The sequence below is a fragment of the Rhinolophus sinicus genome, chromosome 2, assembly GCF_057876585.1.
Source record: "Rhinolophus sinicus isolate RSI-liver-muscle chromosome 2, RSI-T2T, whole genome shotgun sequence".
NCBI lineage: Eukaryota > Metazoa > Chordata > Mammalia > Chiroptera > Rhinolophidae > Rhinolophus > Rhinolophus sinicus.
In genome coordinates, this window is record NC_142502.1 from 104271932 (window position 1) to 104297356 (window position 25425).

Sequence of the window (25425 nt, forward strand, 5' to 3'; positions counted from 1 at the left end):
TCCGTGGTTGCAGTCAGAGACCCCGAATCTATCAGCTCTGCACGTTCCCAGCTATAAGACATCACCCCAAACAACCAACCATCAAGCAGCCACTGCTGCCCACTGCAGTATCAGCCCTTATCCAGTTTTGCTTTCGGCAGTTTCAGTTACCTGCTGTCAACCGCAGTCCAAAAATTATGAAACGAAAAATTCCAGAAATAAACAATTCACAAGTTTTAAATTGCACGCTGTTCTGAGTAGCACGATGAAATCTCGCGCCATCCCGCTGCACCCGCCAAGGACGGGAATCCGCCTTGTCCAGCGTCTCCACGCTGTGTACACTACCTGCCGTTAGTCACTCAGTAGCATCGGGTTATCAGACTGACTTGCATGGTATGGCGGTGCGTGCGTTCTAGTAACCTCTGCTTTACGTAATGGCCGCAAAGCACAAGAGTAGCAATACTGGCAGTTCAGGTACGCCAGAGGGAAGGTGTGAGAGGGTGAGTTCAATACAATAAGATACTTTGAGAGATACCACTTCACGTAACTTTTACTGCAACATAGTGTTATAATTGTTCCATTTTATTGTTATTTTTCTTGTGAATCTCTTACTGTGCCTAATTTATAAATTAAACTTTATCCTAGGTAGGTATGTACAGGAAAGAACAGAGTACATACAGGGGTCAGTACTACCCGTGGTTTCAGGCATCCACAGGGGGTCTTGGAATGTACCCTCCATGGATAAGGGGGGACTACTGCTGTATGGAGAATACATAAGAAAAATAAGCAGCAGAAAGGGCTGCAGATTTCTCTTTACCCTCTCTCCTCCTTTCAGGGAGTTAGGGAAGAAAGGCTCATTAATTTCTTGCAGAACAAGGGGGGGCACCTGCCCTACTTTTCCGGGTCTGGGGTGGGGCAGCTGTGCAGGAGGTCCTGGGTCGAGGGGCTTTGAACCCCACTACTTCGCAGTCACTCCACCAGCCCTGGACACCCCTGAAAGCTTTGTGTTTCCTAAGGTCTGACGACTCCGGGCCGCAATTCTCATGCTCCGGAGCTCCAGGCACAGTAACGATCTGCCACTCACGCATGCTTTTTGAATAGTAGGAATTGTGGTCGGCACTTGAACACATCTAATTGGTAAAAACAACTCTGCAACACAGACTGGACTGCCTGTTTCACAAATAAGGGTAGGGACGCTGAGGCTTTCTGAGGCCATCCACCACCAAGGAGGAGACAGTGGAGCCGGGGGCCTGGCCTCGGGCACGGCCCTGCACCTTCTAGGAGCGGCCTGGCCAGCTCACAGGCACAACTCATCACGTGCTGGGATCACAGCTGCCTGGGCCCCCAGGCCCCTCCGCCTCGCAGGCCTCACAGAGCAGCCTTCCCCACCACCTGCGGGGGTCAGGGGGAGGCAGCGGGGATATAATGATGACAAAGAAAAAATCTTCAAGCACAAGGTACACAAGATACAGCACAGCAGCCTTCAGGCACTGGTCAGGGGTGGGTGGGGGGCAGCCATTAACTAATGTACTATTCTGGGAAAGTCTGCCAAAGCCCGGGGTTCAGGGCCAATCCCAGGAGAAACAGCTCTGAAGTTTCTCTTTAGATGAGATACCCACAAAAACCAAGTATAATATGACTCAAAAACAATGTGGAAGGCTTACACATAAAGGGCGTTGCAAGCAGGGCTCAAGCTTCTGAATTCTTTCCAATAAGACCTCAGTTGCCTTTAGTTTTTTTCAAATTTAAAATGTAACAGTCCTTCTGGGCCCCACGAAAGACTGGCCAGGACACTCAGACCTTGAACAGTCTCTGGGTTCACTGTACCCACCTGCAATCTCTACCTGCAAGGAAACATCAGCATATGAACCCTCCTCTCGTTAAGATGTCAGGAGACAATTGGTCTATTAACCCAAACAACCAACTTCAATTAAGCTGGGCTGTGCTTTGGTGATTTCACATTTCTTCTGCAGCAGGAAATAAATGGTGGCGCCCATAAGGCCACCTGGCATGTTATCAGAGCATGAATATACTGTGAAGCGTCCCCGCGTACTGTTGACCTTGTGGGGAGAAGGTACGCCCAGGAGATGGGGCCCAAACGCAGAGCTAACTCTTTAGGCGGGTAAAGCTGTTTCCCAGCCCATTTGAAGGACTATGAGATCACACCTCGATATCAGATCAAATACTCCCTTCTCAGCCTCATGTTCAAGGCTCACTATCTGGTCCCAATCTCACTCTCTACTCCTATTTCTTATTCTCCTATTTCTATACAAACTGTATACTCTATAGAAACCCAGTGACCTCAGCTTTCCCAATTCCAGGCCTTGGCTCATGCTGTTCTCTCCACCTGCAAGGCCCTTTCTCCATCCCACTAGCTTCGACCTGGTTTTAAACTAACACTCGGTTCTTTAATTCCATGTCACATCCCACTTCCCTGTGATCTTCGCTGAAGCCCCTTTCCACCCTCTCACGCCTCTTGTCTCTACCCACCCCACTCCCTCGGAGGCTTTTCTCCCTGTTCACCTGTCCTGCCATTTCAGAGCGCACTGCCTTATTCTATACTTGACTGTAAATGAGTAAAAACTGTTTTGAGAAACAAAGGTAGAGCACACATTCCTGCACACACACACTCTCGTGTGTGACCTCCCAGGGCCAGGAGTTCTTTCCCTTAGACTGATTTTCCTCAAGTGGCCTGGCACCTACAATAGGTCTTGCCAAATCTTTGTTCACTAAACAGTGAAAACCTCCTGTTGCAAGGATTCCTGACAAAACAGTCCTAAGCCTCATCTTATCTGGAGATACGAATGCCGTAGGAACTGTCCCCACCCTGTTCCCACACTGGGAACGGGATCAGCTTTGGTTTACATAACTTTGCAGCTGCAACCAGAATAGAGTCGGGTAGGGCATTTAATCTACAGACTGTTCTAATGGACATGTCAGCTGGACTGTTCCCCTCCTGTTGGAGAGCTAAATTCATCTCTTGAAAATGTTCCTGCAAGATAGACCCAGGCCACTTCAAAGCCAGCTTCTTCCCAGCAAAAAGCCTGCAAGGGTAGCACCCTCACATTCCCTGGGTGTTTTACCAATCTCTGAGAAACATTCTTCTGCCCAGTAGACATGTCACAGTCACTGAAAAATATTCAGTACACATTTCCAATTATTCTGTAACAGTGGTTACGAAAGGAACCTGGACTTCAGACTCTGAATGTTTTCTCCTTACTAATCTATTTCCTGAACCACCTAACTAGCCTCTGCCTCACCAACCTGGGAATGTGGGCGGGCAGGACACTTCTGCTGGAAGAGGCACTGGGTCTCCCAGGGGAACACAGCAGAATCATGGGTGTGCGGGGAACAGAAAAGCCAAGCCCCCCCGATCCCGTCAGCAGCTTCTCCCAGAGTCCAGCAGCCCCTCTCTCCGCCCTCCTAGCCAACCCTGGACCTCCCCTCTTCCTCCTGAAGACTCCTAGGAAGGACTCTAGCTCTGCTTAAGCATCTTCACGGTGGGCATGACTTCCTCAGTAGGGCTGATGGGATCCAAGCATTTCCAAACAGCCTGTCATTTCCAGGAGTTGCCTCTCCCTCCATCCTGCTGTGCTGGGGCCTCCACCCTCCAGTTTAACCATGAATTCTCTGCGATGCACACAGGGGACCCCCTGCCCTGGCTACGTGGGGCTTGCCTCCTTCACGGCTGTCAGAATCACACTGGCTGCTGTGCAAAGGAACCAGGGGCAACCCTGGCCCTGGGAGTCGCACCCAGGGAGCCGTGGGGGGCCGTGGCCAGCTCTGTGACGTCACGCGGCCTTACCTCATCCCACTCCGAGGCGAAGGAGGGCGACTTCTCTAGCCTCTTCTTCCCGATGCTGCAGTTGGACAAGGATTCGCTCCGGCTCCCCATCGCGTCCTCCGTGGGGGAGCAGGTCAGGAGATCAGAGTCAGACTTGGACAAGCTGCGGCTGAGTTTGAGTTCAGCTTTGGGTTTACTGGTGGGAGGGACTCGGCTTCTAGCCCCGCTCCGGTCTCCTTCTGCCTCGGCACCACCAGGGTGTGGAGATGCTGTGTGAGTCAAAGTTTCGGGGTGCGATTGGCTGTTGGCAGTGGGCAGGCCTGCCGGGTGGCTCGCTGTCTTACTCGGGTCCAGGACACTGGGCGGGGAGCCTCCAGGAGCGTGCACACCCGTCTCCTCCAACTGCATGCTGGCCTCGTGGCAGGCGGCCTGCGCGGGGGACCCTTCTGGATGGCTCTGGCCAGTGGCAGACAGCAGCTGGAAAGGGTCCTGCCCCACTTCACCCACTGGGGAGGAGCCGTGCAGGAGACCTGAGAACTGCTCCGGGACCTGCCCGTCCTGCCCCTCCGCGGAGTCCTGGCTCCGGCTGCTGCCGCTCCGCCTGTGGTCTGGGAGTGGACGGAGAGAGAGAAACAAAAAATTAAACGAGGCAAAAATCAACAAAGTTCCAACGCAGCGAGCACACGGCAGAGCAGAGGAATTCAAAAACAGAGGGAAAGAGAGAGACGCTGGATGGGCTGGGGAGAGAGTGGGCAGAGGGAGAGGAGAGAGAGAGGAAGGAAGAAAACAGTTTGGTATTGTTCTTAATGTTCAATTTGTACCCAAAGTCCGAGCATTTATGAAATTCCAAACACTGGCCTGATTAATGCTCTCTGGCAGCCTCCCCTGTTGTTAGGCTGCTGTTACCATCAACGAGCAGACCTTGCTATATAAGGCGAGAAGTGCTAACTAGCTCCTACAGAGAGGACACAAGTGAGGAGAGTGAGTGAACACGGAGTGAAAGTGAGGGAGAGAGGGAAAGAGGGAGGGAGAGAGTGAGAGCGCCGACAGCAAGCATGAGCAAGGGAGACTCACTCCTGGAACATCTGATACATTTCCATAAAGGCCAAAGTGTTATTCAGAGCTACCCGCCCTCCCTTCCTCTGGCAAGCAGCAACGGAGGGGGAAAATGGAGGGCACGAGCCACAACCTGCAACTTCTGGAATTCCTTAACTGAAAATGCAAAACAAAACAGCAGAGAAATGACGCTTCCTTCCTTGGAGGGGGGCTGTTCAGAGCTCCACACCTCATCCTTCCTTCCTTCCTTCCTTCTGCAGGGAGCACAGGCTTTTCTTTTTTTTCTGAGAATGTGCCCATCTCACTCCTTCCAAAGCCTCCCAGCTGCTCTTATTTGTTTAAGTTTAACCTTGGTTGATCCACTCAAAACAAAATGGTCTAACTTGTCAGTGCCAAGAGACATTTGCGTTTCTCCCAAGACCTCCCGGCCATCCCAGAAATCGGATACCACGAGCTCAGGCAGCCAACTCCTACTGTACACTCACCCAAGCTATCAAGTACCTCTGCCCCGACGTAGCATCAATAATTGACCAAATCAGAGTCCAACATCAGTCTCACCGGGACACCACAGGCTCGCCCTGCACGAACTCGGACCCACTAGAGATTTTCACCCACACCAGCAGGGTAGGTAACAACCCCGCGTCCAGCACTAGCTCACATTCCAAAGCTAAGATTCAACTTTATTTTCTCCCTAAGTGGACTCTGTGCTACACACACACCACACGATCCCCCCGTCTGCCCAAAGCTCCCAAGAACTGTTTGTGAGATCAGAGAATCTCAGGGCCGAAAGGGTCAAGTTCAGCTCTTGTTTCAGATGAGAAATGGAAGGCCCTCCTCAGGCCTTTAGTGGCCTGTCCAAGGTGGTGTGGCGGGAAGCAGGCTTCAGCCTGGGGGCCTGTACACCTGGCTGTCCTGGCTGTGCTGCTCTCTCACTGTGTGGCCTTGGCAGTGATCTCGTTGTGCTGGGCTTCAGTGTCGACAATAAGTAGGTTGGCCTGTGTGGTCCTTCAAAGTTCCTTTTATGTTACGACAGTGATGAGAAGCTGAGTCCCCACCTCATGGCGATGGCAAACTTCTCCCCCTCGGGGGGTGCAGAGCCCTGCCTGGGGACCCCTCCTGGGTGCCTGCCTGCATAGCACCCACTCTCCCTCATCAGCTTGCCTGAAGCCTCAAGACCCCTTCTTGAAGCTCAATTTCGAAACTAACAAGGGTAGTCAGATACTTTATAAACCTGAGGCACTAAAACAGTCCCCACTGCCCATGCGTGACGCCAGTGTTCCCCAACACTGTTCTTCCAAGACAGGATCCCAAAGACCAGCTGTCACAACGAGCACCTCACCCTGAGGTCTGAACAGAGACATGGATCCATTCGCCCCCCCCCCCCCCCCCCCAGAATGCTTCAGGCTCCAGTCTGTTCAGCTTTTGGCAGGTCTGCAGAGGCTGCTGAGGGGGCAGCCAGTAAGCTGCACTTTCTGGCTCTGGTTACATATCCGCAGGAGCCCAGAAGTATGAACTCTGGCATCTCCTTCCTCTACATCTGACTGTTCCGGAACTTTCACACCCCTAACTCACAAACCCTACATCCCAAAGGTCAGGTCCAGAGCAGTGCACAAGCGCTGAACAATTTGAATCATTTCTCTAGGGAAGAAGACATGCTGCGTACAGAAGCGACCCATACAGCTTAACTCAGGCCCCAGGGAACCGTGACGTCAGGGCTGTGAATACCACCTATGGCCACCGGCAGCTTGAACACAGCTGCCCTGTGGTACTGCATGGTGGGGCGACAGGGAGGACGACATCTGACCATCCCACAGCGCTTCCCAGGACAGGCTGATGGGGAGGTCAACAGGCTGCCACATTTGCCACCTCTAGGACTAACCACAGATCCCGGCCCAAGGTGCCACGTCCCTCTGCCGGCATCTGCATACAAAAAACAGGACTCTGGTAACAAGAACACAGGCTCCCTCCCGGGCATCAGCTTCTAGCTCCTTATTTAACAACTTTGGGTGGCGGGGGAGGGGAGTCTAACAACAAAAGAAAAGCGCCATAGTTCAGAACTGGGAGTCTGCCTAGCTCCCGCTGCCTGGGTGGACCTCAGAACCCAGGCCACAGAGAATGTTCTGCCTGCTGCTGTGGCAGCCCACAATGAAAGCCCTGTCTCATAGCCACCCATTCATGCACGCCATCAATGAAGAAAGGGAGACTGATGCCAAGAGCTCAATAGCAGACAGATGCTGGGGAAGGAAGTGGGCAGAAAGAAGGAATGGAAACTTATGGAAGAAGGAAATATGTGAAGAGCAAGAATTTCTGAGGGTCATAATCCCATCAGAGAAACCACAATCCACCAATACTTTACGGAGTACAGGGAATCATGGAAGGGGATTCTTGCCATGACACGGCTTATCCAGGCAATTCCCTAGGAAAGACACCGGGGTATCTGGAAAGCTTGATCTAAGAAGCTCAGGATCTTAATGAGTTGGTGTTTTCTTTCCCATAAAAAAACTGTGCCCAAGGCTAACACAGATTTCCCAGCAAATCAACAGGTGGGAAACGATCTACTCGATGGTGTCTTCCTTCTGGAAAGCCAGGATAATACTAGATCTCTTAGGGACAAGCTGTTAACAACATAACATGCTGAACAAGAGGCCAGGTCTGGAGCAAATTACTTAACTCTCTGTGCCCAGCGTTCTCATCTATAATTTTGGGCCCTTAGTAGCACTGATTTCATAGGATCGTTGTGAGAATTAGATTATACTCGCGAAGCATTTAGAACCATGCCTGGCACCTGCTAGCTCTCAACAGATGTTAACAATGGTTATTATTCTCCATACCGGATCCATTACAACATGTTTGCTCACAGATGAGACCAACGACTTCTCTGTTCCTCACCAGGGCCACCAAAGACAATGTACGTGACAAGTACTAACACCTGTTACCTTCATTATCCTCACACGTCTGGACAGCAGGAGGGGACAGACGGGAACGCAATGAGAAGGCTGCAGTGAGACACTGAGCCAGGCGCCAGACCGTCAATATGCGTGTGAAAAACGTCTGCCTTCAGGGGGCACCCGAGAGAGAGAAAGATGAAGACATGTCTGCTCAGTGGGCTTACCAGCTACCAGAAGAGAACAGCATATACAAAAATGACTAGAATTCAAGGCAAAAATTAGTAGATGCTTTCAAAAACATATAAGCCAAATAAATGCACAGAAAGCAAAGTGCGTTACTCTGAACCAGGAGGCTTATCAGAAGAGGCAGCGTGTGAGCCGGGCACGGAAGGAGAAGGCAGGCCTTGACAGGCTTGAAGGGAAGTGGAAATCCTTTAGAAAAAGCAGAGGCACGAACCTCTCACGGGGAGCCGTGGATTCCGGCTCCTTCTGACGGGAATCACTGTGCTCCCGCCTTCGGAATTACAGCTTCCACCTGTCCTCCCACACTGCCCTCGGCTCTCCTCACACCCTGCCCTTCTCCGAGAGAAACAAGGAGGGACGAGGACACGGGGAGGGCTGTTTGCTCAAGGCCAGCTGCTCCACAGAACAGGACATGCCAGCACGTTCATTCCCAGCCCCTGCAACTCTCCATCTTGATTCATTCTGGGTGTTCATTTTCCTCTTACCCTGAGAGCTGCTGAAGCAAGGGGTCTTCTGCGCTGCATTTTAATTACCACGATGATCCACGGGGATCTCAAGGGCTTTTGAATAATAACATTTTTAACATTTACACAGTTTCAGTCACCCCTGCACATTTAAATTTGGGCTGAAAAACGCAGCTCATGTGAGGACTTGCTAAGTCAAATCAATCCTCAGACCCAGAGAAGAACGCTGGGGTACTCCAACGTCCCAGACTGCTCTGCTTTCTTTGTTCCAGCAGGACTGGAACCCTCCGATGGCCTGGCCAGTGAGTGTGGTGCATGTCAGAAACCAGGTGAGCTCCTAAGTACACGGCTGCTTTCGGAGGGTCACCACACTTTCCCCAGGAGGAAGGTACGGACCAGGTTATGCAGACCTTGTTGAGACTGTGATCTGAGAAGGCAAACAGACTGAGAGTCCATTCTGGTCCATGGCAACCAAAGAGCAGAAGGGCCGCACTGGGATCCAAGAGGCTCACACTGAATTCCCAGCCCTGTGCCTTTTCCTCTCTGGGTCTTTTACAAAAAATGAACGGCTGGGCTGCATTCTCTGGGGCTTTGGGATTTAGTATGTGATGAGCTGACCTGAGTTTCCTTCCAGCTCCATGACGTTCAGAATATGAATAGCAGCAGGGCTCCGGGTGAAATGATTTAACCTCCTGGTTTTAAGAGGCTTTGGATTCTGCCAAACCCGGGCTTAAGGCTCAGCTCTAACACCTAACTTCTTCCTCATCCACTAAACGGGATAAAAATAGCTCCTACCCAGCTCCGTCTTGAGCTTTTCAATGACCTAATCAGTGTAAATGAACTCAGCACGTGGCTGGCCCAGAAGCAGCATTCAGAAAATGGAAGCTGCCATCATTATCATCAGCTTTCATTTACAACCATTTCCAAACCGCTCTTCCTGCTAACGCTGCACAGAGGCTGGTTTCCTTTCTCCCAACTCTGCAGCACCCATAGGGTACAGCCCCGCGTTGGGAACCGTGGGCTTGGTCCTGATTACCTCACATCTCCCCCATTTCCTTAAATGCCTCCTGAAGACTCTGTTCACTTCCAGCGCCTCAAACTCCCCTATTCAATGTACCAGCTCTGCCTGGATCAGTTTCCAACAGGCCATGTTTGTGCCTCATTTAATAGCACACTTGCCGTCTCTGTTTCCCTTGATCTTCTGCCAGGTCCAACACTGGGTATTCACAACCATTTGCTCTCTCTTCTCCAGTTGCTGGAATGTTGAGCCCTGGTGAATACTCAAGAAACAACTGACTGAGTCCTGTTTAACTCAGCTGGTTTCCAGTAAGCTACAATGTCTGTAGTACTTGTTATTCTGTGCCCGACATTGTGCTATTTTCTTTTTTAATAGTCACAGCAACAATGAAGTAAAAATTTGTATCCCTATTTTACACATAGAAAATGAGGCTTAAAGAGGTTAAATGACTTCCTCAAGGTCACCAGCCAACGAGTGGTAGAGCAAGAACCCAAGCGCAAGCCTGACTACCAGACTCAGCCGTCCTTCTGTTCACGTCTTCAGAACTGTGATGTCGTCGTAAGATCTATTCCTCATCTCTTTCACTCTTTTCAAAGTGTCACCTTTCTCACAGCACCTATACTTTTAGAAGATAATCACAGCAAGTTCCTCAGAAGACTTACACCAGACAAGCTTCCGTAACTACTACTCTCAACACCATGTCAAAACTTGGGGATAACTTCATCCCTTCCCACTGCTTCAGAGAGGACTCACCCAATGTACGAGTCACCAACGGTCTTCTAATTGCCTAACCCTTTCCTAGTCTTCATCCTTTTAGCTCTTTCTGTATGACTTTGACACTGTCTCTTAGTTGTCCCCAATACCCGCTCTCCACTTCTTCCTTGGCTATGGGGTTTTGTTTTTGATTGGCTCACAGCCACTGAGAATAAAGACTGTGTTTCCCATCTTCCCTGTAGCCAGCAGGTGTAGCCTGGGACCAAGCTCTGGCCAATGGGTTATAAGGGAAAGTGGGACACGTAACTTTTGAGAACTTCCTTCAAAGTGCCCTTCTTCTCCCTTTCCTTCCTTCCTTCTTGTGCTGAGAGCCTGAACTTGAATAGTCATTTTGAACCATGAAATGGCAGAAGGAGACTGGGTCCCTGGCCATCACCAACTGCCACGCTAGCCCTAGGGTCCTTACTTCTGGGCGGCTATCTTGGTTAAACCAGGTATTTGGGGTTTCCATCACATTCAGCCTTGGCTTCTAAGACTGCATTGTCCTGGTTACCCTCCTACGTTTCTTTCCCCTTGTGCCTCTAAACAGAAGTTCTATTCTTGACTTCTTCAATCTCTCCAGACTTTTCCTCTACCACTGATTATCGTTTATGTTGACCATCACCTCAACTTGGACGATTCATGAATCTGTTGCGTCTCTCCATCACACCCACATTTCCAAGTGTTTATGGAGTATCTTTACCTGCATGTTCTCCTGGTACCCGAAACACATCAAACAAAACATATTCAAGATTGAACTTAACATGTTCCCTCAAACATGTCCCCCCTTCAATCCCCTATTTCTTTTAGTTGCACAGTATCTTCCCAGTTAACCAGGCTCAAAACCTCAGAATCACCCTCAATACTTTCTCCTCCTTATTCTTCCCCATTTCGTTGTAAGGTCCTCCTCAATACCTCTGCCCCCATGTACCCTCCTTCCTATCACTTCCTCCTGTCCCCCTACTTTGGGCACTAATTTCCTTTAAGATTCCTTACAGTCTCTCGACTCCAGGGTATTCCTGCCTCTCGCCTCTCCCAGCTGCAATCCAGGATTCCACATTCATACTCGTACATACTTAAAGTACAGCTTCCATCCCGGCACCTCATTCAGAAGCTTCAACAACTCCACACTGTCTCAGGAATAAAGACTGACATTTGAGATCCAGTATTCTAAGACCAGTTCTTTTTCTAGCCAAACTGGATGACTTAGCATTCCCCAAACATGTGCTCTAGCATCTCCCATCACCTTATGCCCCTCCCTCTGCCTGAATGCCTTCTTCTTCCTCCTAACTTCTGCCTATCAAGTAGAATGCTTGATTTGGGGGTTCAACTCAAATGCCATTTCTTTCATACAGCCATCCCTAATCTCTTACACTAGCATAATGTATCCCTTTTCTGAACTCTAAAATTACTTTTATATGACTTGATGTGAATGTAACATATTCTGCCCTTTATGATTACTCATTTACATTTTTTGCTTTTGGGTAAAGCACCCAAATTTACTTCTTGGAATCTACCAGGAAGAGCTAGGCTGGACTTCCAGGTAAAAATGGTGGACTGAACGCGGGTATCTATTTAATCTTCTTCCTGAAGTCTTATTAAACCAATGATAGTAAAAGTGGGACTGCAGGTAGAAGCACACGTGAGAATCCAAGCTGGCAAAGGCAAAAGCCAGATTGACACTACAGAATTCCCTAAAGCCTCAGGAATTGGCAGCACTCTGGATGTGGGAGTAGAGGGAGAACTAAAATAACATTTTCCTCCCCCTCAACAGGACTGAGGTCTTTATCCTCGTGCACAAACTTCACGCAGACCTGAATGCACAGCGCTCAGGTATATTGACTTAACTGCATCTAGAAACCCTCAGAAGTGTGCTGTGAGCCAGGAGACCACGTGGATCACTGTTCTCAGATAATCATTCATCACTGTCCGAAGCTAAGAGGACTTAAGCACTATTAGTGGATGCCACAGAAAAGCACCACAGAGAACGATGACTTGTAGAGCTCTGGGCTACTTTCCCATCTGCTAGCAAGCTTGGAAAATTGTCTGCTGTTTCTCTGAATGGCAGTATGTCCAGAATGTCCGGTGGGCAAGGAGTTAAACACTGAAGAGAAATAAATGACTAAGCCACACGAAACAGGAAATATTGTTCTCAGTTATGCTGGCCCTGTATGATTTCAGAAGATTTCTTCTACATTTGAAACAAATTAAATAATAGAGGAAGACCTAGTTGGATAAAACTATTATAAAACCATCTGGGCCTAGTGCCTTTTTGGGAGGGATGGGTTTTCTACCTCATGAATCTTCATGAAGCTTTCTACACTTCTGTCAGTTTTTGTCACATCTACAGACACAAATGGAATTTCTGGGTGGGAAAATTCTTCACTGCGAAGGATTATCCCGCATAGGGTAAGATGCTTAGCATTCCTGGTCACCAGGAACTAAATGCCAGTAGAAACACCATCTCAATTAGTCATTGTGGTGAACCAATTACTCTCCCAGACAATTCATCCCAGAGGGGTGGTAGCAACTCTTAACTAACCACATAAAATTTATTTCTATAAATTCTCTTACTATCAATTTTTAACATGTCCGAATTTGCGGTTATACATACGCTTCATATTATTCCAATATGTTGTTTTTTTCTCTTGATCAGAATTGTCAGAGATCTTTAAAAAAACAAACAAGTTTGCATTATAATGATCAAGTCTATTGCTTTTTTGTTTTTTTACTTCATTCTTTCTGCCTTTAGTTTTTCTTTAGTTAACTGAGGTGTAACGTGTGTACCATAAAGTATGTGAAGTATACTATCTGCTTTTATCTTTATTAATTCCTCTGCTACTTCCTTTTGGTTACGTTTTAGTCTTTCTTGTTTTTTAACAAATGAATTTAAGGATATAAACTTTCCTCTGAGTATCACTTTGGCCAAATGTTATCGGTATTTATATGAAGTGTTTCCACTATCAGTAATTTCTAAGTAGAACAATGGGGGGGGGCGGGAAGGCAACTCACAAGACTAAATATATAATACTAATCAAGAAGGTAAGATGCGGGGCCGGCCCAGTGGCTCAGGCGGTTAGAGCTCCGTGCTCCTAACTCCAAAGGCTGCCAGTTCGATTCCCACATGGGCCAGTGGGCTCTCAATCACAAGGTTGCCAGTTCAATTCCTCGAGTCCCGCAAGGGATGGTGGGCTCCACCCCCTGCAACTAAGATTGAACACAGCACTTTGAGCTGAGCTGCCTCCCGGATGGCTCAGTTGTTGGTTGAAGCGCGGGCTCTCAACCACAAGGTTGCCAGTTCAATTCCTTGAGTCCCGCAAGGGATGGTGGGCAGCGCCCCCTGCAACTAGCAACGGCAACTGGACCTGGAGCTGAGCTGCGCCCTCCACAACTAAGACTGAAAGAACAACAACTTGAAGCTGAACAGAACCCTCCACAACTAAGATTGAAAGGACAACAATTTGACCATTGTTCCCCAATAAAGTCCTGTTCCCCTTCCCCAATAAAATTTAAAAAAAAAAAAAAAGAAGGTAAGATGCTTAACTTCACTAGGTCATGCAAATGCCAATTTCAGAAGACACCTTTTTTGCTTATCACGGTGAAAACTATTGAAGAGTGATAATATTCTGTGTTGGTGAAGTTCTGGGGAAAAGAGTGCTCATTCACATGAAGGGAAGGTAACAGCTCCATCAATTAGATCTAGACACGCACCTACACTCTGGCGAATTCTTTCTGTCAATGCCTTCTAAGAAAAACTCTCATAAGCGTGTAAGAATATGTGTACAGAATGTCCACAGCAGCTTAATTTATCACAGAGAAATACTGGAGGCAACTTAAACATCCATCAACTGGAAAACAGAAAAATGAGTCATGGGATATTTAACAACCATTAAAAAAGAGTAACGCAGATTTTTTTAAGAACGAAGACAAAATGATACCCACACTCTATAGACAGGGTAAAAGAAAAACAAGTTTGCAAACCAGTTTGTAAAATGTGATCCCATTTTAGCTTAGAAACAAACAAAACAATCCCATACCATCACTTCTGTATAAAGACAGCAAACGGCCTGAAGCATGCACCACACTTTCAAACTGGTCACCTCTGGCAGAACTGTGAGTAGCAGACAGGTGAGAAGAACCGGAGCATTTTATTTGTATGCACTTCTGTATTATTTGAATTTTTTTTCGCCAGTGAGCTAACACAAATGTAATTTTAAAATGTAATTGAAAAGCTCTCCCAACCCACCCTTCACTTTATAGTTTCCTGAATTATAGTAAAGAGGGCTGAAAAGTCCGGTCGTCTCTCATGGACATGGCCCTTTCAAAATGGATAAATTAATTCATAAAAGCTGCCTAAGATAATTAGTGCAAATGATTTGCCTCACTTTCACCTACCCTAGCAGGCATTCCTTCCAGGCTACTGTGAAACTGGCAGAGCCCATTTTCATTTTTAATGTCTAGACTCTTTTGTCTGAAAGCTCTTTGAGTGATTCCAGCAGCTAGCCTGGAGGCAGGCACACCCCACAGGCGATGACTCAATTACCTCTGCTTCCTGCACCACCCGCTCTCCACTGTTAGCCCAAGATGGCAGAGAGGGATGACACCAAAGCAGAGGAGGACTGATTTGCAGTCTGAAGCCTCCTTGGCAGTTCCCGCCTTCACCTGGAGGTCTCTTGATCTGGGGGTAGAAAATTCCTATCACGGGCACCTGGCAGCCAAGGAGACTGGCCTGACTTTCGTCTTTTCTTCCTGGCAAAGGTTGAGCCTGCTGTCTTGTAGGGGTTCCAGATCAAGCCTTTGAAAGAGAGAATGAATTGGGATCTCCCTCCTTCGTGATGCTAAAGCTTCTTCCCTCACTAAGAACTACTTTCAAACAGAGCATTAAATTAACTAAGTACTTGTGCTTTAAGGGTTAGTTTCAATGTGATTTATTGTTAAACAACTAGAGAAAGCACTGGTGCTCTACTCCACTCGCTCTAAAAGTTTGAATTAAAAATCTACCATGTGATTGGAAGATCAGATACAGTTAAGATATGAACTCTTCCCAAACTGCTATATAGATTAAAAACAACTCAATAAAAAATCCCAGCAGGACTTCTTTTTGTAGAAATCAACAAGCTGATTCTAAATTTTTGTATGAGAAGGAACTACAATATCTAAAACAATTTCAAGAAAGAATAACTAAGTGGCAAAGACAATTCCATGGAGAAAGGACAGTCTTTTCAACAAATCCGCTCAATTGGACGTCCGCATGCAAAAGAAAAATGAACCTCACACCATATACACAAATAAACCCAAAATGGATCATAGGCCTACATGGAATACCTAGTCATAAAATTTCTAGAAAAAAATATAGGAAATGTATTTGTGACCTTATCCATTTAAAAAAGGGATAAATTGAACTTCATCCAAGTTAAGAACCTCTGCTCTTCAAAAGACACTGTCAAGGAAATTAAAAAGATAAATCACAGTCTAGGAGAAAATCATGTATCTGATGAACTTGTGTCCAAAATATATAAAGAACTGACACCTCAACAATAAGAAAACAAACAACCCAACTTTTTAAAAATAAGTAAAAGACTTGAACAGACACTTCATTAGAGATAAGAATGGCAAATAATCACACTAATGCATGCTCAGCATCATTAGTCTTTAGGGAAATGCAAATTCAATCCACAATAAAATACACACATACACAGCACTACACACATATTAGCATAGCTAAAAAAATTTAAAACCTGGGCCGGCCCGGTGGCTCAGGCGGTTGGAGCTCTGTGCTCCTAACTCCGAAGGCTGCAGGTTCGATTCCCACATGGGCCAGTGTGCTCTCAACCACAAGGCTGCCGGTTCGACTTCTTGACTCCTGCAAGGGATGGTGGGCTCAGCCACCTGCAACTAAGATTGAACACGGCACCTTGAACTGAGATGCCACTGAGCTCCCAGACGGCTCAGTTGGTTGGAGTGTGGGCTCTTAACCACAAGATTGCCAGTTCGACTCCCACAAGGGATGGTGGGCTGCACGCCCTGTAACTAACAACGGCAACTGGACTTGGAGCTGAGCTACGCCCTCCACAACTAAGACTGAAAGGACAACTTGACTTGGAAAAAGTCCTGGAAATACACACTGTTCCCCAATAAAGTCCTATACCCCTTCCCCAATAAAATCTTTAAAAAAAAAGATTTTTTTTTTTTAAAACCTGACAATATTAAGCGCTGGGAAGGATACATAACAACTGTAACTCTCATACACTGCTGATGGAAATGAAAACTGGTACAACCATTATGGAAAATGGTTTGGCAGTTTCTTATAAAGTTAAACATACATGTATTTACGAAGGACCCTGGGTAATCCCATTCCTAGCGTTTACCCAAAAGAAATGAAACCTATGTTAACACAAAAGCCTGTATGCAAATGTTTATAATAGCTTTATTTGTAATTGCCCCAAACTGTAAATGAAGCAAATATCTCTCAGCTAGAGAATGGATAAACTGTGGTACATCCATACAACGGAATACCACTCAGCCACGAAAAGGAACAAAATACTGATATATGCAACAGTATGGATGAATCTCTAATGAATTCTGCTAAGTGAAAGGGGCCAGGCTCAAAGGGTTCATTTACATGATGTATGATTCCATTGATACGACATTCTAGAAAAGGCAAAGTTATTGGGACAGACATCAGAGGATAAGCGAGGGGTGCAGGAGTGACTACAAAGAGACACAGAATTTTTTTGTGTGATGAAACTATCCTGCATCTTGATTATGGTGTCAGTTATATGACTGTTATTTGTCAAAATTCACAGAACTGTACACGAAAAGGGCAAGTTTTACTGTATCTAAACGATAATCTTTGTTTAAAAGCTCCAAATGGAAACCATAAAAAACAAAACAAAGCAAAATTAAAAAAAAAAAAAAAAAAAAAACTACTATGAAAATAACCACAAAGTTTCTGCACACTAGAAGAGAAACCTTTCAAACAGGACTATTAAAATTAAGATCTACAAAGTCACACACATACGACGCGTTCTCTTTGCCACCCCCTACCTTCTGACAGGCCTAGCAAAGGGTACTTCAAAAGAAACCATCACAGCCCCATTCTTACCTGAACCATGGACTAGTTTAGGATTGAAAGGAGGCACTTATAACACCCCGTGAAGGACCCGACCCCTGCAGCTATAGCGCTGAGAAGAGGCCACAGAGTTCCCTCAAACTGCATCGCCCCTCCGTGTCCTTCCCGAGGAGCACAAAGGTGGTCACAGAGTCTCCAGCAGAGCACACTCACCTCTGCCGTGACTGCGTTTACATCGCCTGGCTGGCTCTCAGTCCTGCAGCACTCACTCCCTCACAGAGGAAACTGAATTTTGCAGAGGCGATGAAAGTAGGCCAAGGCGACAGAGCATTCTAGTTACCTGGTGGCAGCCAATCACGGGCCCCTCCCCAGGAGTGCCTCCCTCTGAGGTCAGGACTCAAAGCGGAGTCTGTGCCGTCAGCCCAAACCCAAAGGGACCAACTTGTTGGGCTTGTTTTTCCACAGCACTACCTTGAGGCTTTACGGCTGGAGACCCCAAATCAATCTCTGCCACGGCACTGCCAATCTCTCCTTTCACAGTTCTCACCTAGTCTGCCCGGACCTTTGCCTTGCTTCATGTGCGGAAAGGTGGCAGCCAACGGCAGCCCAGAGTATTGCAAACGAAAGGAAAGCCGTAACACAGCCACCATCCCAGACTGCCAGCGAACCACACTCCCCATCCCAAGGAACAGCAAATCATCACGTCCTTCTACCCAGGATGACAAACTAGAAAAATCCTTTCGGAGTTGTTTCTGCAGGGGCGGGGAAGGCACGTACCTTTTGTTTTTCCGTCCACTGACGCCAGCCTCTTTGTCTCCGCTGTTAGCAGGAGCTCATAAGGGTGCTCGTCGTCCTCCCTGGCTGTCCTCCCCTGAGGCCAGGGTCTCAGGGCCGAGGCCTACGAGACAAAATACACAGTGCTTTTCAGGTAGCAGGCTAACACCAGAACAGGTTACGTCAAACAAATTTGAGACTGTTGGCTCATTTTTCACTGGAGACGAAGAGAAGGTCAATAACTCGAGTGTCACGTGGAACTGCTTTTCTAGAGATGCGCCTGTACCTCAAATTTCAATGGCTTTTGATTAAGACACCCCCCTTCCTTACCTAATTTTATCTTTCAAAAAACCACAAATAAAACCCAAGGAGCGCTCTTCCCTTCCTCTCCCATCTCCGCAGCGTCTTGCATGATCTCTTGTCTGTGGCTGATGCTTCCAGGTGGGGACAGAGGCCTCTTTCTCCACGTCTCTTTCCTAACGTGCACACATACTACCCTAAGGCTGGAATCCTTCCCACCTTCTCAACTGGGAATCAGAATGATTCTGACCAACCCTGAATGACAGGCATTTACAAAGTGCTCTGTACATCCTCCACGCTTATGAGCCTTTCTTCATAGGTCCTGGGGGTTATAGGGAAGAACTTCCCAAAGGCCAGCATCCTGCCACGTTGACGACAATATAATCTTAATTCCACCAATTTGGGTTCTGAGAACAGTCAAGTGGCTAGGCAGTATTATTTCGGTGAAGAAAAAGCAGCTCTGTCTGCTGAGAAATCCTAATCCAGGCTGCAGGTGTCTCTGATGAAGTAACCAGACCAGAGCTGGCTCCCCCACCTGCCAACCGGCTTGAGTCAGCTGAGGGCCTGGTGGCCACGGCTAGTCATGGTGCCAGAGTGGCCAAGTTCAAACCAAGCCAGAAATACGAGGATTAACGCTACAGCCACCCTGAGAGAAAGAATAGACCCTGGCTTCCGAGGGAAATTTTGGCTCATCTGTCCTAAGACTCCAACGTGTTTCACAAGCAAATTAAGAATAATCACATTTCATCTATCAGGAGAGGACACGAAAGCACAAAATCTCTTCTTGAGCAGTCTGGCTGGGTATGGGTGATACGTTATGAAAGACGGGGTGAAGGAGAATCCCCAGTTCCACCTAACACATAACGGTACCTTGCAAATGTGTCTTTGGCACACACAGAAACCTCCTCCTTCACTGACACGTCCCACAGACCATTGGAAACAAATCAGGTTTGTGATTGTTTCTTGGAGGCACAGCTCACCGTGTTACAGTCTCATGAGACAACAAGGAAGCTGGCGTCTCAGACTGAACCCAAGCCTGCAGCTCCCATTTGTTAACAAGGCTGCCACTCTAAAGGCAGAAGACAGTCTCCTTCCAAATTCTGCCAGACACAGCAGGAACCTCCACCTCCTAGAAGCCACCTGGAAGCTAAAAGTTCTTTCATTACAATGAGCCGTCTGCCTGCATTACTTATTCCTTTACCTCTTCATAGGAACACAATTAAGGGACCGAAGGAGGACCATTAAAGAGTTCACTCAGTGTCACCTTCACACCAAAGGCTTCACAGACAGGACTCGGTGTTCCGCAGGTTCACACAGAGCTCTCCCTTAGGCAGAGCCCTGGAAATCTGAGCGTCGTGCACCCAGCAAGGGCTCTCGTCCAGCTCCAGGCAGGCCTGTCTCAGAGGTGTCTGACTGCCTGGAGGCCCAGCTCATAATAGCCTTTCTCCCCAGGCAGGACAGGGCTGACGACTTCCATCTGGGAAATCAGGCCCACGGACCTGCGTTCACTTCACGCCTGGCTCTTATGCACGACAACTGGAAGCAGAGAACCAGCAAATGTCAGAGCTGGAAGGGACCTGAACCTTTACAGTCCCAGCTAGACAGCACCTGGTTCCAGCTCTTCCATTTTGCAGGTGACAAAACCCGGTTCCCAGAGGTCTAGGGACTTGCCCAAGGTTACAGAGACAGCTCCCAGCAGAGCAGGGGCCAGAAAATTCACTTCTCCTGATTCTGGACCAAGCTGGCCTCATTTTTTCTAGGAAATGTGATTTCTCCATCCAATTTGGAACTCTTTCCCTCCTTCAGATGTCTAATGGGAGTCCCCGCTCATACCCAGACAACTCGTAGGGTGATATTTTTTGCTTGGTCCTGGCCCCTGCCAGCTATGGGATTAAAAATCTCACAATAAAGCAATAAACTGCTTTTCTCCAAGCCTTCCTAGTTCCCACTCGAGGAGCCCTGTGTCACAGTGAATATGGCAATAACTGATTTTCAACAGAAAGGATTCTGCTCTTTACTAAATTACTCCTTAATCTTTTTTCCCCTTTCTTCCAGGGATGGCAGTAAATCAGAGCTCCCCCGAAACACATTCTGTTGCCACATGGAAAGCAACATTTTTGCTGCAGACAAAAGTTACTACCAGTCACCAGTTAACTATAAGCAATGGAATGGCCAGTCTGGGGGTGGGCAGCTTTCTGAGAAGAGCTATCACAGCAGCTGCCACTTCCCATGAATGTCAAGCACATCTGAGCACAGAGAAGCCTGCGGTCAGTCCCATGTAGGCTGTAGCCCACTGGGTGGGCAAAAACATCTAGCCGGTGGGGGGTGTGCACACATGTGTGTACGTGTTTAATGTTTCTAAGCCACGCTCTCCTGGAGCCAGGCACACTCAGCTTCCCTGAAAGGCTCTAGGGGTCATCTGACAATTACGAGCCTTGGGAATAAGACACGAGCACTGGAGCAGATTGCCTGCCAAATACCAACGTCTAAGCTTTGATGAAGCCAACGCCAAACGGGACATGAAGCTAGGAGAGCGTAAGAGATAAAGGTGGTGAAGGCCAGAGTCCAAAGAAACAAAACACCAGTCCACTTTTGGAGAAGATTTATCCATTAAAACTATAGCACACAGAATCATACAATCTGCCTTGATCATTAAAAGGCTATGACCGGGTGGCCGGATGGCTCAGTGGGTTAGAGCGCCGACTCTCAACAACAAGGTTGCCAGTTCAGTTCCCACATGGGATGGTGGGCTGCGCCCCCTGCAACTAAAGATTGAAAACAGCAACTGGGCTTGGAGCTGAGCTGCGCCTCCACAACTAGATTGAAGGACAACCACTTGACTTGGAGCTGATGGGCCCTGGAGAAACACACAGTTTTCTAATATTCTCCAACAAAATGTATTAAAAAAAAAAAGAAAGGTTATGACCCAGGCCGTATGAACTCTATCTATATTCACGTACTTATAAACATCAATAAGCAAAGCCAGGGTTCTCAGTCTTCCAAGTACTGACTCTCGTGGCCCAACTGACCCAGAATTCCAGGCTATGCAGAAGCAAGTCCTAGGGGCTGTATCTCAGACACAGCGACCCACCCAGGAGAGTAATGTGGTGATTTCTCCCCAACCTCTTGACACAGTTATTGCCAAACTGTATGTTCTAGAAAGCCTTGGGAGAACAGAAAGTCTTGGTTGTCCAATATTTCTTTAAAAGCTTTCCCCCTATCCTGGGGCATTAGGAATTTTAATCCAAGTCCGTGTTAAAGAGGCGCCATGAGGCATTTATACAGACCCAGCCCCAACTGAATATGCTCCGCATTTACCAGGGTCCTCCTTGTAAACAGGGAGTAATGAGGCAACTTTCTATGTAAAGACATGCAGGGATTTACTACATGCACTTGTGTCTGTGAGCGAGGTATTATTCCCTGGAGGCTGTAATTACAGAGACCCCTTAGCTGAGACACAATAATAAGCATTTTTTAATTAAGAGACAGAAAGAAGTAAGGACAGAATTCACACCTAGCATAGAAATCGTCTCCTATCTCTGACACTGACTTTTACACTCTTAAAAGGGCTTCTTTGCATTTATACATTTTGTTAAACTAAAGCCATCCCTCTGGTCCCATGTGTGTATATTAAATAAAAGAACCCACTTCACTGGATGGTCCATGGCAATACTGTAAAAAAAACTAACTCCTACTTCTAGGTATAAAGTAAGGAGACTAAACTGACTATTTATATTAGCTGATTTTTAAACTAAAGAACTAGAGAGCATTGGATGAGCTACAAAATAAACTATTGAAATTATGTAGGATTTCAAATAAATACTCAATAAACATTCTCTGAGTGATAGGAAGTGTTAAAGGAGCATTTTAAAGATGAAAGATCAAGGAAAATAGGATTTTCTTCATAAACCTAAGCGACAAGATTGAACTATTTGCCCCACGATAACATTTCTTTTTTAAAACGGTGGAATATTCTTTTCAAATAACCTTTGATTCCTCCACCCCCACTACTCCTGTTTCTCTTCTAATTGAGTCTTGACCACCTTTTCCATGTTTGTCCTAGTGCATACTCTTCATGTGAAATGAAGAGGGGAAAGTGCAGAGACAGAACCAGCAAAGCCTGCTCGTGTGACACGGTCCAGGGAACAGTAGCATTAGAGGGAGACTGTACATTTTGTCTCAAAGACAATACGGGCACAAGGACAGACGTGAGACCGGTCAGCACATGGGGGCAGGAGACAGGTGCTTTCCTCTCCGTGTGGCAAGGTAGGCCAATAACTGGCCTGTCTGCTCGAGAGAGCTATGCAAATTCTTTGAAAGGTCTTGTTCCAGATTACTGATGTACACGACACACACCTACTAATCCAAAAAAACTGGTAAGAAATGAGAAAGCAAAGTCTTCTTTAAGCACACACTGACACACTTTCCAAACATCCTATTTCAGTGACGGGAACAAGTCCATCACCCCCTACCTCAGACGCTGTCAAGGGAAGAAACTTCTTGTCTGAGCGGTCTTCCTCCTCTTCATCGGGGGGTGGCTTTGCTGGAGGCGGTGGACGTTCTCTCTGTTGAAGTGAAAACATAAGGACGTCACAATCTCTTTTTTCAAGTATCCAACGTTTGGGTTAACGCTCATCTTAGCCCTTGGACATGGAAAAGAGTCATGTAAAGAACTCCCAAGAGACCAAACTCAAGGTTTAGCATCTGAACAGATGGAGAACTCTGCATACGTGCGTGTGAACACACACACACACACACACACACACACTTCAATTAGCGTGCCCTTTGCCTTCAGATGTTTATAGCAGAGATTATAAGTGCCTCTTTCATATCCTTGAGCACACTGAGAAACAGCAGCACTGAAAACACGTAACTGCCTTGCCAAAAATGTCCTTCATAATACTGATACATAGAACTCTCATACAGGAAAACACATGGCTCAGCTTTCAGGCTACTCTAAAAAGAGGAAACAGCAGGGCGAAAGAATCAACTTGTCAAAGAGTTCTAACAAGCCAGAGCTATTAAGGAAGCAACGAGGAATGTAATCAAGGACAGAAGCATCAGTTCCTGCTCCAGCTTTGATGGCATCCCCACCTATTAGCAAAAGCTCGTACTGGTCTCTTATCCTCGGTCACCTCCTTCAATGAGTACTATCATGTATCATTAGCATATGAAAACCATATTTCATCTGAGCCCATTTTTAAAAATAGTGTTTGTCAGTTACCTGCCCTAGAGTAGGGGTTGGTGAGCTTTTTCTTAAAGGGCCATAAAGTATTTCAGGCTTTACAGTCACCTCCGCCTGTGTACTACAGAAGTAGCCACAGAAAGTATGCCAATGAGTGAGTGTGGCTGTGCTCCAATAAAACTTTATTCACAAAAAGAGGCAGCTGTTTGTGGCCGTAGTTCGCCATCCATGCCCTGAAGCGAGACACTCACTGAAGAGGGGATGAGTTAGGCCATGGGTGGTCGATTTCAAGAATACACAGAATGATCTTTGGTGAAAGAAAGCTAAAGCGTGGTTTGCCACTGTACCTGCAGTACTTTCAACATTTTTTCTATTCCAAAGCTTGATAATCAACGTTCCTACATGGAAGGAAGTGGGAACCTGAAACAGGAGTTGGATTGCAGGCTCGTTCCCTGGCTCATAGGTGAGTTTGCTGTGTTGCTAGGACAGTCGTATTTAAAAAGTCAGGACAGAGGTGAATGCAGAATTATGTGAAAGCCTCAGAAGAAATCTGCAAGGAAAGATATTCCTCATGTTTACGGAGCTGCCAGAATTAGTTATCATTTGGCATCCATGATCTCTCTACTGAAACACTGCTCGGTATTATACTTGGTGTGATCAAACAATACCGTGAATGTTTAAATTTTAAAAAATATAGTAAAAGACACATTGCCATTAATCCCCCTCCCTTATCCTATCATTCTTGCCACTTTCTGAAGTGGTTCTGGAAGTCCTCTTTCGTGTCTTTAGTTGCGCTGTCATGGCTGCCTCGATGTCCTGAATCATTTTGACTTTGGGGAAGAGCCAGAAGTTACATGGTGCCAGATCCGGTGAATAAGGTGGATGAGGACACACTGTAATGTTTTTATTTGACAGAAATTGTCGTATATCAGAAGCAATGTGTGACGTGGAGCGTTATTGTGATGGAGGGTGATTTACAGCACACTTTAAAACATGCCTTTTCTCAACTGTAGCTCACACCTGCCTGACTGCACCAAAAAAGTTGAAACGTGTCACACACTGTTACTAAGGTTCGGCTCATTTCCTTTGGATGGCACTTGGCAGCAGCATTCACCATATTCTGTGATCACAACGGAAAGACTCGTGTCACACATCGTTTCTGGTACGGCAATTTCTGTCAAATGAGAACATTATGGTGTATCCTCATCCACCTTATTCACCGGATCTGGCACCATGCGACTTCTGGCTTTTCCCCAAAGTCAAAATGATTCAGGACATCGAGGCAGCCATGACAGCGCAACTAAAGACACTCATGAAAGAGGACTTCCAGAACTGCTTCAGAAAAGTGGCAAGAACGATGGGATAAGTGTGTTCGAAGTGAGGGGGAATATTTTGAGGGGGATTAATGGCAATGTGTCTTTCACTGTAATAAATTTTTTTCTTTAAGGAGGCACAGCTCACAGTGGCCCATGCAGGGACTAAATCAGCAATCTTGGTGTTATTAGTACCATACTCTAACCAACTGAGCTAACCAGCTACTCCAATAAATTTTTTTCTTTTTAAAGAATCTCTCTTTCTTGTTTTTAAATTTTATTGGGGAATATTATGGAACAGTGTGTTTCTCCATGGCCTATCAGCTCCAAGTTGTTGTCCTTCAATCTAGTTGTGGAGAGTGCAGTTCAGCTCCAAGTCCAGTTACTGTTTTCAATCTTTAGTTGCAGGGGGCACAGCCCACCATCCCATGCAGGAATTGAACCAGCAACCTTGTTGTTGAGAGCTCCGAGAGATCACACTCTAACCAACTGAGCCATCCGGCCACCCCCCCAGAAGCTCAGTGGCAGCGCGTTGTCTTCAATCTAGTTGTGGAGGGCGCAACTCACTGGCCCATGTGGGAATCGAACTGGCAACC

The 25425-nt window shown here is 46.9% G+C and overlaps 1 protein-coding gene across 11 annotated transcripts in view; it reads right to left on the minus strand.

Moving 5' to 3' along the window:
• The window catches only part of ANKS1A (ankyrin repeat and sterile alpha motif domain containing 1A), a 172741-nt gene that overhangs the window by 66806 nt on the left and 80510 nt on the right, over window positions 1-25425 (minus strand). For all 11 annotated transcript variants that reach the window (XM_074332831.2, XM_074332833.2, XM_074332834.2 and 8 more), the window contains 3 exons: window positions 22804-22896; window positions 18035-18155; window positions 3785-4371 (listed from right to left, as the gene is read on the minus strand). In XM_074332831.2, the coding sequence (XP_074188932.2) occupies window positions 3785-4371; window positions 18035-18155; window positions 22804-22896 (801 nt within the window). The remainder of the gene's footprint in view (window positions 1-3784; window positions 4372-18034; window positions 18156-22803; window positions 22897-25425) is intronic.